The 14050-nt window shown below is 35.1% G+C and overlaps 1 protein-coding gene across 8 annotated transcripts in view; it reads right to left on the bottom strand.

Annotated features, from left to right (window-relative positions):
- PIK3C3 (phosphatidylinositol 3-kinase catalytic subunit type 3) overlaps positions 1-14050 on the bottom strand; it is a 73303-nt gene that overhangs the window by 38835 nt on the left and 20418 nt on the right. For all 8 annotated transcript variants that reach the window (XR_008463684.1, XR_008463683.1, XM_054184723.1 and 5 more), the window contains 9 exons: positions 13014-13168; positions 11683-11770; positions 10403-10470; positions 7197-7302; positions 6228-6344; positions 4485-4616; positions 2617-2745; positions 2212-2281; positions 1478-1542 (listed from right to left, as the gene is read on the bottom strand). Coding sequence is in view for 6 of the 8 variants with exons in the window: in XM_054184723.1 (XP_054040698.1) it covers positions 1478-1542; positions 2212-2281; positions 2617-2745; positions 4485-4616; positions 6228-6344; positions 7197-7302; positions 10403-10470; positions 11683-11770; positions 13014-13168 (930 nt within the window). In the remaining 2 variants the exon portion in view is untranslated. The remainder of the gene's footprint in view (positions 1-1477; positions 1543-2211; positions 2282-2616; positions 2746-4484; positions 4617-6227; positions 6345-7196; positions 7303-10402; positions 10471-11682; positions 11771-13013; positions 13169-14050) is intronic.

Genomic DNA, 14050 nt, shown 5'->3' with positions numbered 1-14050 from the left:
GAAGTGAAACATTTTTATTAATGTTTATATACAGTGCCCATCTTTGTGACACCCAAAATGAACACTTACAAAAAGAATAAACCAAACTTTCACAACACCTAAAAATTATAATTTAAGTTTTATTTCCTTCACTGACAATGCTCAGCTAGTTTATCATGCTTTGGCACAGGAAATCTGAGGTTTATAATGTATTTTGCCATCGATCTGTAAAATAATCTTAGATCACATTCTTTTGGCATCTTGTCTATTTAGATTAGCAATTCTGCACAGGAAGATTGCTCCTTATGTCTCCACAGCAACTAAAGCAGTGGGGCACCTATTTTAGATTGGAATATGATGTTATAAGTAATTGCAGAAATGGCAGTTTCAAAAGCATTTCTAAATATATTTATTTTATAAAAACGTATCGTGGACTAGAATATGAATAATAAATTTCCAAGATTAAAAAGGACTGCCAAGAAAACACTTTATAAACTGTATGATTATTGTACATGTAGATGTAGCTTACCACAGCCTTCACAGAACAGAAAGTTCAAAACACTTATGCAACTTGATGCTGGTCATTTTCTGTCTAATGATAAGCATTTTTTAATAAGTTACAAGCATTTGATATGTGTATTTGTTAAGCAAATGATGACAAGTGAGAAGCATTTTTTAATATATGTACTTTATAGCCGCCGGCAGTTCTTTGCTCCCAGTTACTGAGCTATGAACAAACAGAAACTTCAGTATCAACCAAAAAAAAAGGAAAAAAGATACTGCAACAAATTGAATCCAACATGAACATGCTGTGTTTTCATTAGCTATATCTCTCATATGGCAATTTGGCATGCTTTTATTTGACTATATTTATCTCAGCCAGCTGAGCTGTGCTACCTAGCTTGTGTGCTGTCCTTAAAATTAGCATGTATTTTGTGTGCCACTATTCAATTCCATGATGGTTACGGAAAGTGTGTTAAAAAGAAGGTATAAATAAATAAATAAATATAATCATACACTATCTATACATTCAGTATGGTTGGGAAAGAGACTTCAGAAATCATATGTACAAGCTATTTAGCTGTTCCATTAAGAAAAATAACAATAATAATAAAAAAATCATTAAAACATACTTTGACAATGTATCAAGCCAAAAGTACTGAGTGAACAACAGAAACACTTTAAAACAAAACAGTACAGAGAAGCAACACACACCTACCATTCACCGTTACAGCAAAGCCAAAATTTCAGTATCACAACTAAATTACACTTCAGTTATTTAAATGGTCTTTCTTTCAGGACATGAGATACTCATGTGGTGATTTAAGTATATATTTTTTAAAGCAAAATTTCTGCTGTAAATACCTTTATGTTTCAAGCTGTAATTTGTCTTCTAACGACAGACACAAAAATCAGTTGGTAGACTAAAAACTTCTGCATGAGATCTAAGCCTGCAATGTTTGATCAGAAAATGACTTAACATCCCCCCATCACATACCTGTATACTTTCCTCAGTCGCAAGAACTTCTGCAACTGGTACTGACTGAATAAACTGCATGAAGCCTGTGACAGAAAAAAAAAAACAAACAGATGTCTCCAATGCTTAGAACTTTGAAGCTGCTCCATAAAGTACATCTATTAAAGGGCACTATTAACATGCACTTTCATTCAACTGCTTTTTATTATCAAAAAAACATGTTTTGTCCCAGTCTTCTGCCTTCAGTAGTCTTAGAACAACTCGTCATTAACACCAAATTAGCTTGCAAAAGGTGTGTTGTTCCAAGTTTTCATGAGAAGAGAATGATAAACCTATGGCTTTCTAAATATTTATCCAGAATGTATCTAAAAGCAAAGCGAAGTCTGATTTTGTCTTGGCTTTTTTTTTCCCCTCCATTTAATGCAAAAAGCTATAAATAAAGGTGTTAAGTTTTTTGTCATAGATCACACAGCAAACTAGCAGCAAAGATAACACTACTGATTGTCACATACTCCAAAATCCAGACAGGGCTTTTTTTATGAAGATATCTGAGTCACCTATGGAATACTGTGGTCACTCAGGTTGTTTACTTCCATGACTTACATTGCAGCAAGGTTTTCTTAAACATCTGAGCTCCTTTTTAGCATGCTGTACTAAGCAAAATATCTCTTATGAAAATAGTGTGTGACAACGGTCTACGAACAGGAGAAGACTCCTCACAATCCAGTATTTTTAGGAAATATAAGTACTCATACCATGTTTTGTACTAGTTGCCAGCACTTTATAGGGTGTCAGCTTCAAATCCAGATTCTCTTTTCTTAACAGCTAGAAAAAAAAACAACACCCAAAAAAGCAAAGATGAATGCAAGAGACAGGCAGCTTCTATTTCTAAAAGGACTGTGTATTGGACATTGATCTCCCCCCTGTTCTTCATTGAAATCAGTAATGACTGTAGACCTGTTTGCCTTTTTATTTATTTATTTTAAAGTATACACGGGCTCATTACCTGTCTATAAAGAAAAGAAAAAAAGCCACACAAGATCTGAGAGCCCTGGAATATATTAGCAACATAAGTTGCATTAACAGTTTTCAAGAGTCTTTCTCTTGACAAGGAAAATCAAGAACACAGAAGGACAAGGATGCAGATTAATAATTCTTACTTTATCCATGAGTGAAATAATCTGAAGAATAAGTTGATCTTGACGTAAATCATCACCATGCTTGAAAATTACAGGATATTTGCCTCCATCTTCTGTCTTGAAGAATAACTGAGCAGGCATTAAGGCACTCTAGAAAAGGAAACTTACTCTACTAAGCTGATTCACAGCAATGTTAATAGTCACATGTTGCTACAGTGGAGTTCTAAAACATAAATCCTTGTTTATTGCATTGTAAATCAGAAGTGAATTAAGCAAGTATCAAGTCACAGGATTCAAGTATCAAATTCAGTCACAAAAAGTTTTAGAATAGTCTCATTTGAATGCCAACACTGCAGCAGTGAGCACCAGAATTCTTTCCATGTTCCTCAAGTTTGGTACAAAAGAAGTAATTCTAAAGCTTCTAAAAACAGTTACTCACTGTCTAGGACTCTACAGATAGAAAATACCATTTCCAGTTACCAAAAGTGTGATCTAGGCATGTTTTTAAAAAAATACCGTAAGGCTTTCCTTCTTTTTTAGCAAGGAGTGTGAAGGATACATTCCCCCTCACCCCTCTCCCCCAACAGCTGAAGAGGAATGGACAGAAGGATTCAAACTTTGTTTGCATGTAATTCCAATCAACATAGAAGCGCCATGCAAAAGGTCACAACAAAACAAATTTAAACTGACCAGATCAAAGAGAGACACAATTATAGGATAAACATCAAAGAAATGCTAGGGGCAAGACATCTTAAACAATTAATTGCTTCCTTAATCTATTTAGTAAAAGCAAAAATGCCTTTTTATATCGCTGTTTGAGAAAACCAATTTAATTGTTTGCAACTTCTCTGCATAAAAGTGGTTGAAGGGGATCAATTACCTACATGAATGATTTCACCTACTGCAACTGACCATGTCACTTCCCTCAAAACCAAACCCAAAAAAACCCAATCAAGGATACAGAGTTTAATATTGGAGCAGTCACATTAGATTTTCACATGCAATGAATGTTTCAAAATTAGGTTGCATAAACAAAGGAAAAATTATTCTTTAAATAGTCCTACAAAAGCTGCCAAATCGCGTCCAAGAGCACCAAAAAAATCAGTCATTCTTCCCTCTTTGGATTTGTTTTGTTTTTATCCCATAGTACAGAATGAGAGACGAAATGGAAATCTGTAACCTTTCAGAATCAGGATAATCTAAACCATCTCCAATTTTGAAACAAGTTACATCTCATATTTTTGGTCCTAAATTTTCTATGGTGCTACAGAAGACCAATGTGTAGAGGACTATCTGACTTTATTTTGTCCTGATCAAGTTAAACTATTATTCTTGATAGGAAATATTTAGTTGCTGTTCCAGCATATGATCACAAACAATTGCTATGGATTGGTTTAAGGAGTAACTAGCCTTAACGATACACGATCCACCTGACAATCCACTGCAACAGAATGAAATGGACCACCTTATTTCTTTCCAGTCTCTAACAATTTAACAGTTTTATTTCACAATGGAATAGACACATACATCTAGCTGAGATGCAGCATACCTGACTTGATTTGTACGATTTTGATCCTAAGTAGTATTCTTGTTGAACACAGTCTAACTAAGGTTCAGAGAAATTCTGCACGAGGAAGCAGGCCTTCACTGGGGATTTCATACACCTTATGAACTGTATCAGTCTTTAAAAGCTGCTTTGAACTTTGCACATTAACTTGAAAACAGAGTTTCACAAAGAAAACAAAGAGTTGTTTAACTTTATGAGCACATTATTACAGATACATTTTGCCCCGACTATGTTAGGCCCCATAAATCTTTCGACTGATGTTTTTAAGCTTAGTGCTCATAAGAGCTGTTTGTATTTCAGTTATTCAGAACATCTCATTTACCTTGAAGAGTGTGGCTTTTTCAGGGATTATCCCTTTAATTTTCACCTGAGGTTCCAGAGGAAGTGGAATAAGTTCCATATCTGCTAAATTCATCTTTTCATTATCTGCTAACAAAGCCTGAAGCCTCTCATTCTAAAAGAATAAAAGAATCAGAAACTTGTTTAATAAAAAAGCAAACCATAAAACACATACTAGGTACATATGAAAGTTAAAAAGTCTTTAACAAAGGATATATTAAAATACCCAACTTATTAAATTCTTTACTCTTCCAAAGAATCAAGGTTTCACTTTTAAAATCCAGTGGAATAAAAATTCATTTGCAGTAATCTCAATAAGAAAGAAGGTATTCCATCTAGTCTGAGTGTAGTCAAGCTATTTTATAAGTGACAGATTTAATAGTCTTACAAAAATTTATTTCTAAATTGCTTGCAGAAATAGCAGGATGATTTGTTTTCTATAACAGTATCAAATGTTAGTTCTGCTTCAGAAACTTGATTCAAGTCCCTAGCTCTGATACTTTAAATCCCTGAACTCAAGGAGATCTCCTACCACCAATGAACCAAATTGCCAATAGCTTGCACAGGTCGGATTTCAGGGCTTGGTCTACATTCCTACATCTGTAGCTACCAGAAATAAAATAGCAGTCTACTGGCATTTTTGACTACCAGTCAATAGACTACCAGTCAATTTTTGACTACTTTACACTTGGTGTCCTACATAAAGGTCAAATACATAAAAATCCCTACTCTTTTCCCCTACTGAATATAACAGGCATAAACACAGAGACACAGCGTGGTAGCCTATTACTGTTAGGAATACTTCTAGTGGTTAATTGCTGCTATCTAGATTTTAATTAAAAAATCAAAGCCATGTTTTTCTTAAAGAAATATCCTGGCAATTATAGAGGAATATTTGACAGAACACTATTAATGTATTGCACATCCAGGAAATACATTCTTACAAATTGAAAAACTCTCCTCCTCTTTTAAATGATTACACTTTTATTACTGATACATAGAACATTCACATTTCATAAAAATGATGCAACACTTAAGTTTCATCTTCCTGCACAAATACAAACCACAGATTGGGGTGAGGGGGACAAAAAGAAGGTGACAAAAGTTATTTCACTGAAAAATCCATGTTTGAAAATACTGATGTGTCAGAAGAAAACAAAATACATGGATAGAAATCCTTTTGGCATTCCTCCTTCCTCCCCATACCTGTCTGTCATGTTCACTTAAAATATTTTAACTAAGGAGGACAAACCTTCTTAAAACGCACCTATGGTAGAAATCCTTTTCCTCAAGATGCAAGAGAAGGTAAAGTTCTGCTAAACACACACCTTATAAAAGTAGTTTTGTTGCTCTTAGAACAAACGAAATGCTGCTACTAATCAAATTTTAATATCTACCTTGGCATAATTCTCACACCACAGTAACCTCTGCTCCCTTCTCCTCTCCCCCACAACTTCTTCACTGTTTTATCAGCAACTCTTCAATTATTCTCATATCTCCCTTTTGCCAAAATACCACAAGATTTTTCTCAAGGGCCTCTTCTGTTTTTCATCTTCAAACTTTCATAGTGGAAACTCTGACCTAAAGTTTGTTTCAAGTTAGCTAAAATTATTACAGGACAGGTGGACATCTGTTCTAAATCTCAGTGCTAAGAATTTTTAGTAAAGAGTTAACATTCCCATTGTCAAATTCTAGCCAGAGATAAGTTTTACAATCCCTTAGTTACCTTTTTCTTACGATTCCCACTTTCACGCTGCACTGCTTTCATTACATGAACCAGCCGATCCACAAACGTCTGCTGGGCTGCCAACAATGAACGCATAACTCTGACAGACTTATCACCCTAAATGAATTAAAAGAAACAAAATTAGTTCTTTGTTCTGTAATTATTTTATCTAGAAATTAATCTTTTACTCCTGAACTGCTGGGCTTTTAAGAGGTAAGTGAATAACGATCAATTGCCTGTCAATTCAAAAGGTATTTTTTGTAACACACAATCAGAATCACCATAGCTGGCAATGAATTATCTGACCTACCAGTACACTTCAATTTGCATCAACAATTTCAGTGATGGACAGTCATGCATGACAAACCTTTTCATACAACCAAAATAAGTTAGTAAGAATAAGTACATGGAATATTCTTAGGAAGTGTAAGAGTCAGATTTGAGTAACATCCCTAAAACGGGAATACGGGAAAGTGTGAGATACACTAAAACCAGCAAAGACTGCACGTCTGCTATAAATTATGGATTGCAGTTCACAAAATGTAGGGCGTTTTGGTTTTCCTTTTTTTTCCCTGATACTTCAGCACCCTCTGCTGCTCACACACAGATCAACACTCTTTGTGAATTCAAAAGACAGACTCTTGTCCCAATTTACACTGCAAGGACAAGTGCTTCCAATAAAGAAATAGTAAAAAAAATAGACTGATCACCCAAGGCAGATATTTTAGAACCAGCACGTTACTAACAGGGACAAGCAATAAAACAGAGGAAAAAGGTTTCGATAGTTGTTCTTTTCTTTTTCAGTAGTCTCTTTGGTTTGCCACAAACTGAAAATTCAAGCAAAAGCGGAAGCTTTTTTAAAATCTCAATATACGTGACATGAAAAACTGTCCTCCTTCTAGACACCTTTGCCTATTTAAAGGATGACTATCCCAAGCCACTAAGTATTTTCTTACACAGAGACATTACCTTCAGCAAAGCCTGACTAAATCTTCTCATCACATTTAAGTACATTTCGTGAGTCTTTGGGTCCCTCTGCTGAGTGTCTTGGTCTTCACACTCCACTATTACGTACCTGCAGCATAAAAACAACACAAGTTACGCTGTACTCTGGTACTATACAATTTGAGGGAAATAGAGCAGCCCTCTATTATAGGTCTATTATAGTCGAATGAGGTATCAACCAACAGGTAAACTCTTCAAAATAGCATAGTCAAATTCCCGTTTGGACCAGGAGAATCTATCAAAGTTTTTGAGGTCTTTCACTTACAGTGAAGTGGTATCACTCAAACAGGACATGTCAGAAGTCCAAATCGTATGAACACTGCAACCACGCAGTACATGTGGGATGAGTGGGCTACTGGGCTACTAGCTACACTGCGCTACTACCCTCTATATAATGTAGTTGCTGCAAACTTGCTATTTAAGTATACTTGCAAAAATGAGAATCTCACCGTATGTGTTCCCTATTGTACCATTTGCAATAGTGGAAGAAACAATATTGGTCCTGAAGCAGCTCTGAAAAGTCTACATTCCAAACGAAGTTTTCATTTCTAAAACTATGATTTGAGTACAAGATTTAAACAGTAAAATTTGGAGCAGTTATTCTGAAAGTTTAATTTCTTATGTTAAGCAGTTGTTTGGAAAGCTTTTGTACTTGCTTCTATTCACAGCACTGAGAAGCAGCTATGCACGGAAGGTATTTCTTCTGTTGACCAATATATCTCCCAGTATCACCCAGCAAAAATATATAAACCCCCCATTAAAAAAACGAAGAAATTACTAAGTCAGTCAATTTTCAAACACTGCATTTGAATTCAAAAGTGATGCCACACATTCAACAAACACTCTTGGACTTTACACTGACGGCTAGAATTAGGCCTTCCTTATGCACTCTTTGCAACTGAATGATCATGGGACAAGATTAGGGGTTTGCAGCTGATCAGATTTGACTAGTCTTATTTATAAATACACAATATATTTTATACATTAAAATAGGGCATATTACCTTATTCCATGAATATTATCTGAATTAAATCTATAACTAAAGATTACTTCTAGGACTTTGCTAATATATTGATCTCCACTGTTCCCTCACTAAAATGACAAAATTAGATTGCAGTAATATGTGCATTAAAAAAGCTCGTATTTACAAAGTCTATGCACCAAAACTTCAAGGAAAACAGGATGTAATGAATTGAAAGGTCATATTCATCTGTATTTGTTAAAGAGCACTAGACAGTTTCTCAACGCTATCTTGAAACAAGGAGTAAGAGTAATGCTTTATACTTAGATAGATGTCTCGTACATCCAAAGAGGAGACAGAAAAAAGCAGTAGGACTGACTTCTGTAGCCACTGTTAAAGTATAAGGATAGGATAGCTTTACAATGACAAGTGACTGAGCAGGTTTGATTTTCGGGGTTATTGTACTTTTTCCATTGATTATTTTAGGTGCATGCTGTGTCTGGATAGTTGAAACGAGCAATTGATCAGCAGCCAAGAGGATTTATGGCTACGTCAGCTCAAAGAGTGGCTGCAACATCTGTATTCTGTCACTGAGAAATTGAGATGTCTAGAAAGAATAAATTGACTGGGCTTTTTTGTTTGGTGGGGGTTTTGTTTTGTTTGGGGTTTTTTTGTGTGTGTGTGTTGGGGTTCTGGTGGTTTTTTTGTTTGTTGTTCATTTGTTGTTTTTTTTTTTCTTTTTAAGTAATAAAAAAAAGAAGTTCAGAGTTCTAGATGTTTAAACTTTCTCTAGACTGAATACCTGAGAGGCTGATAAAGTGTAAGTACACAGCTTCTACCAATATGATAGAAATAAGCTAACCTACTAACACTTACCTTAAATGAAGGATATTTGATTAGGTCAAGCATTTGGCTTCTACCCACATCAATCCGGCCTGCAATTGTTTTAATCATTTAAATTTAATAGCACTTTTTTATCTCAAGCCGTTATCTCTGGCCAGTGCAGTAGAAGTATGCGCACTAAGGAACTGTAGTTAGGTCACGCACTTAAATATTTAAATTCGAGCTACTGAAAAAGCAATGAAATAATAAAACTTTAAAAGACACTTACAAATGGAATCACTCTCAGGGTAGGTTAGGATTCTTGTAAGAAATTTTATAAGTTTGGTAGGTTTATGTGACATATCACACTCTTTTCCTAATTCATGGCTTATCTGTGGTTAATATTCATAGCACATTAACATGATAATGTGCATTAGTGTTTTTAATTATTAGATACATCTACAAAGTATATAAATGAGAATCATTTAAGTTTAGCAATGTAAAAGGAATCTAAGCTATCTGTTTTATAATATGTGTGCATATATAAGTAAATAGCTGTATGTGTTGTGTATGTGCATATACATATATACATGAATTTATATATATATAGACACACACTTTCACAGAGTACAGCTTCATTCACCTCACCTTTCTTCAAATGAGATAATTCTATCTGCAAATGCTTACTCAGAAGGCATGTAGCTGACCAGTTTAGGTGCCCCATTTAATTCTTAAACCACTGAAGTGAGACAAGATCCTCAGCAGAGCAATCTTACCTCGCCACTATCTAGATGAACTATTTCACAACTGAAGTACCCCCTTAAGAAAGCATACATCTGCCATGACATTTTGTTTGTGCTCATAACATAACCACAAACCGAATTTAAAAGTAATTAGGTTAGCACAAAAAATTAGTACTTTATGAACCTTCATAAAGTACACTCTTGAATAATACTAAAGTGCATAACCTTAATATTCAAGCCAACACTGCCAAAAACTATAAACAAAAACCAACACAAAAGCAAAACAGAAGATGAACTTCATCTCCTTCCCACCACCATATGCAAAATGAATCACAACTTATAAACTATAGTTAGGCTTTCTTTTTTCCCTTTTTTTTTGTCTTTTTAACACTGTCCTTAATACCCTACAAATGACCTTCCTCTCACAATAAAGCACATCTGTGCGTTATAAAAACCAGCACCCTCTTTTTACTAATTATTCTGTTCAAATGCATATTATTTTAAATCTACTACTTCATTTTGACAGAAATTGAGATTCTCAAGTTCTCAAGACAGGTCATCTTTTGCTGTGCAACCTTCTGGGCATTACAGCTTTGATTTCAATTATACATTGATACAGTATGAACAAATAGTTTCTAACATACCAGTATAAGTAGTTTGCCAACGTGGAATTTTTGCATGCTCGTGATATCAAGAAAGTGCAAAGGTCTTGCTGCAAGGGATTTAAGAAAAGCAAAGTTACGTTATAAAGAAGCCTCAGCTCTTTGGAGAGAGACCAAGTTAAGGAAAAATCCCAAATAATTGCAGGGAGTTTGGAGAGATATATTCCCTTCTCAAAGCTGAATCCAATCCAACCTAATATTTAAATCTTATTAGTTTTAATATTACTCCAAGCAAATCCAGCAACAACACTACAAGCAAAAAATAGGTCTGCTACTACAGTAATGTATTTACCAGCATGTCAGATGTACATGATGTTCTCCAACAACAGATATTTAATGTAGAGTTTCTATTTACAATATATTACACTTTCCTTCCATGCAATTATCCCCTGCTGTAAGATTCAACCTCAAAAGGGATTTGCTACCCTGTTCTGCATCCAGAAGATCTGAAACTCATTAAGACATTCTACATTTTAACATGAAAGACAGAACTGTAGAGGATACCCAGTATTTAGTTGCTTTTTCAAGCTTTAGTATTCCAACTGACAAGAAATCTGTGTATCTTTACTGATATGCTCAATCTGAGGCTTATTTTCTATACAGTGCTAAGACCCAAAAAGGAAGATTTGCAACAGGGACCAGATCTTTAGTTCAAAGACCAATTAACTGCACATCAGATTAAAATCAGACTCCCCCAAACTGTTTATTCCGTGTAGCTGTCCTTCCCTTCAGTCCCATTTTTATTGGTCTTCTATTTAGTGTATAAATTGAGCATCATTTTTGGCAGATGTACAACAACAAAGTGTCTCACTTAGGCCCAAAAAGATGACATCCACCCCAAAGAATATAGCTACAGGAAGAATAGACTGCAGAGATTAAAATACTTGGATAACTGTTTCCCATTACAAAAATCTGCTTTAAAACACCTCAAACACATGCAATTGTCAGTATCTAATCAGCATGTTATGGCCTTTGCAGTAATTTTCTCCGTTAAAGGAGAGTAACTTTATGAAGAATTCAGTGCCCAGTCCCCCAGTTTTGGATAGTGTAACCATGTACATAAATAGATGGCCTGCCGAAAAAAAAATAAAAATCAGTTAAGCTATTGCTATTTTCCTAGTATTTAGTCTACATTTATATTCTTTAAGCACATAGGTATTCAGCAATATACAGCAGAGAGATTCACAAACAAAAACTAAAAACAGTACTAAGTCACTAAAAGCCTCAGGCACTAAAAATGCAAGGTAAAACATTTGACTTACATCAAGGTTTTCATTGTCTGCAAGTTCCTTTGTCTTAGAAGTAAGAGGTGGTGAGGAAACAGGTGGAAGAGGACTCATGATCTGTGAACTACATGAAGGAAAGCATGTAATTGGCACGATTCAAACTTTTTGCTTGGGGGGCAGAGGGCATGCATGGAAATAACAACTCATTTCACTTCCACAGCATAATAAATCCAGAAAACTGGACCAGAAGTATCTTTAAAGTTAGTGTCTCATCCCTGTTTCAGAACAAACTGCATGAACAGCACCTTTGACAGCTTCAGTTCCTGAAAATGGCAAAAATCTGTGCCTGGATAGCTACACAGTTTATGGTTGTGAAGGACGTTCACTTACATCAAACGTAGCATTTTGTTTCATCTTCCATAAAAGATAAGGAGACATACATAGGAAATAGTAAATCCGCATTTTCAGGATAAGCTTTTTTTAAAATTTCTTAAGATGAAATTGCTAATGCACAACACCTGCAAGCACTCGTCTCTGGAACGCAATTACACATAACAGAGTAGACAAACCCAATGCTTGCCAGTAAATTCACCTGAAAGGAAGTAATCAAACAGCTCTACTAATGTCTAAGTGTTAGTGCAGCCTCAAAATATACCGTACATTCTGGGACACCCACTCTACAGCTTAGCAGCAAGATTAATAAAAAGCAGTATACTTGTAATATGAAAAGTATACCCTAGTGACATTGAAACTTAAGACAAAAAATCCTGGAAATTTGTATTAAATATTCACAGGAGACTTGGGTTAACCGAGTTTGTCCACACCTTGGCTAACACCCTATTATTTAGATATTTCAGCCTTTCTTTTGGATTCCTGCAAGAATAAAAACTGTGCTCCCCCACCTGCTTCACATTCACGGGACTCTCTCTACACCCTCATTTGCAGGAGCAGGAAGAAATTTCTTTCCATTTCAGACTGATTGGACATTTAGTTCTATATTCATTGATGAAAGTGGGAACTGGAACCTCATACAACAACTTCATAGAAGACATCCTAACTTTTGCAAGGACAGAAGGAAGCAATGCCAGTGCTTTTCCTGCTCTCCAGAAGTTGTCTTCCTTTCATGCAGTAAAGTCAAAGACCACAACTTCAAGATTATGTATGTTTGCTCTGTAAACTATCTGTAGTCAGAAAATAAATTCTGTGAAAGCACAGGGGTTGGCGTTTTTTTTATTTATTTTTACATCATCACTTCAGATTATAAAATAGGATATTGAATATGCAATGATTCCCAAAAAGGAAAAGGAATTTGAGAGCCTACAGTGTTACATGTTTCTGCTTTTCTACTGGAAATCTAAGCTTCTTACCTGTCTATTTCTGCACCATTAGCTCCAGACGTTGTCATGCTTTCTGACATTGGACCTTGACTGTCCCTCTTGCTAGGTTCCAGTCCATTCTTTATGTCATCAAAGTTTTCATATTTCAATGCCTGGACTAACTGCAGCAGGTACATCAGCAAATCCTCATGGAGGAAAAAAATGAAAATTAGTTTAGGGGCTCAAAGCTGACTAGGACTCCATATGTTTTCAATATTCTGTTTTCTAGAAAAACTTAGTCAGGATTTAGTGACCTATGAAGATGTGGAAATTGAGGTTGTCCTAAGGCAGTACTATGCAATAGAAAAACTGGTGTAGCATGGAGTTTGACTCCCAAAAGGTACTGAGTTATCCCACTACTAATTTTTTCTTACTTAAAGGTAGTAAGTGCTAATGAAATAAACATTTAAGTGTAATTACTACTTTAGAATTCTCTTTAGTTAAGCTGCTCTACTTGCTTCCAGCAACCACAAAAGAAAATAAAAACAAACAAACCTTTCAGTTTGTGAAAGAAGAAAATTCAAGCATTCAAGGACTGTGGTACCAGGAATTCAGATTGCCTCCTCTCTTATGCACTTTTTTTTTAATCCTTTGTGTAGCTAGGGATCCAAAAAAAAAACCCCAAACCCAGGTATCTGATCTATTTTAGACTGAAGAATAGAATTTTAATAATTTGATGGTTTTAATGAATTTGTTGCCTCTACTATTCAACATGTTCTGTTTAGTTGCCTTCAAATGTTTCATAAAAGGTACATTTTTGAAGGCAAAAGAGTATGACCTTGGCTACTGAAGTGGGCTTGCAGAAATTTGATACATTTATGGTCCCTATTTTAAACTCTATTGATTGCAGAGGATTCAAGAGTTATGATAATGTATTCAAAGTTGGGTTTTTTTTTACTGTCAAAAGAAAAAAATATATAAATATTAAAATTTAACATATTAGCATCTAGTTAAGTGGGCTCTACTCAGAAATCACAGCTCATCATATTCCAATCAGTATACAATTAGAATACATCTTATTTCCACAG

This window comes from Rissa tridactyla, chromosome Z (genome assembly GCF_028500815.1).
Source record: "Rissa tridactyla isolate bRisTri1 chromosome Z, bRisTri1.patW.cur.20221130, whole genome shotgun sequence".
Classification (NCBI taxonomy): domain Eukaryota; kingdom Metazoa; phylum Chordata; class Aves; order Charadriiformes; family Laridae; genus Rissa; species Rissa tridactyla.
Note: the sequence above shows the minus strand (reverse complement) of the source record. Positions and strands in the feature narration are given on the sequence as shown.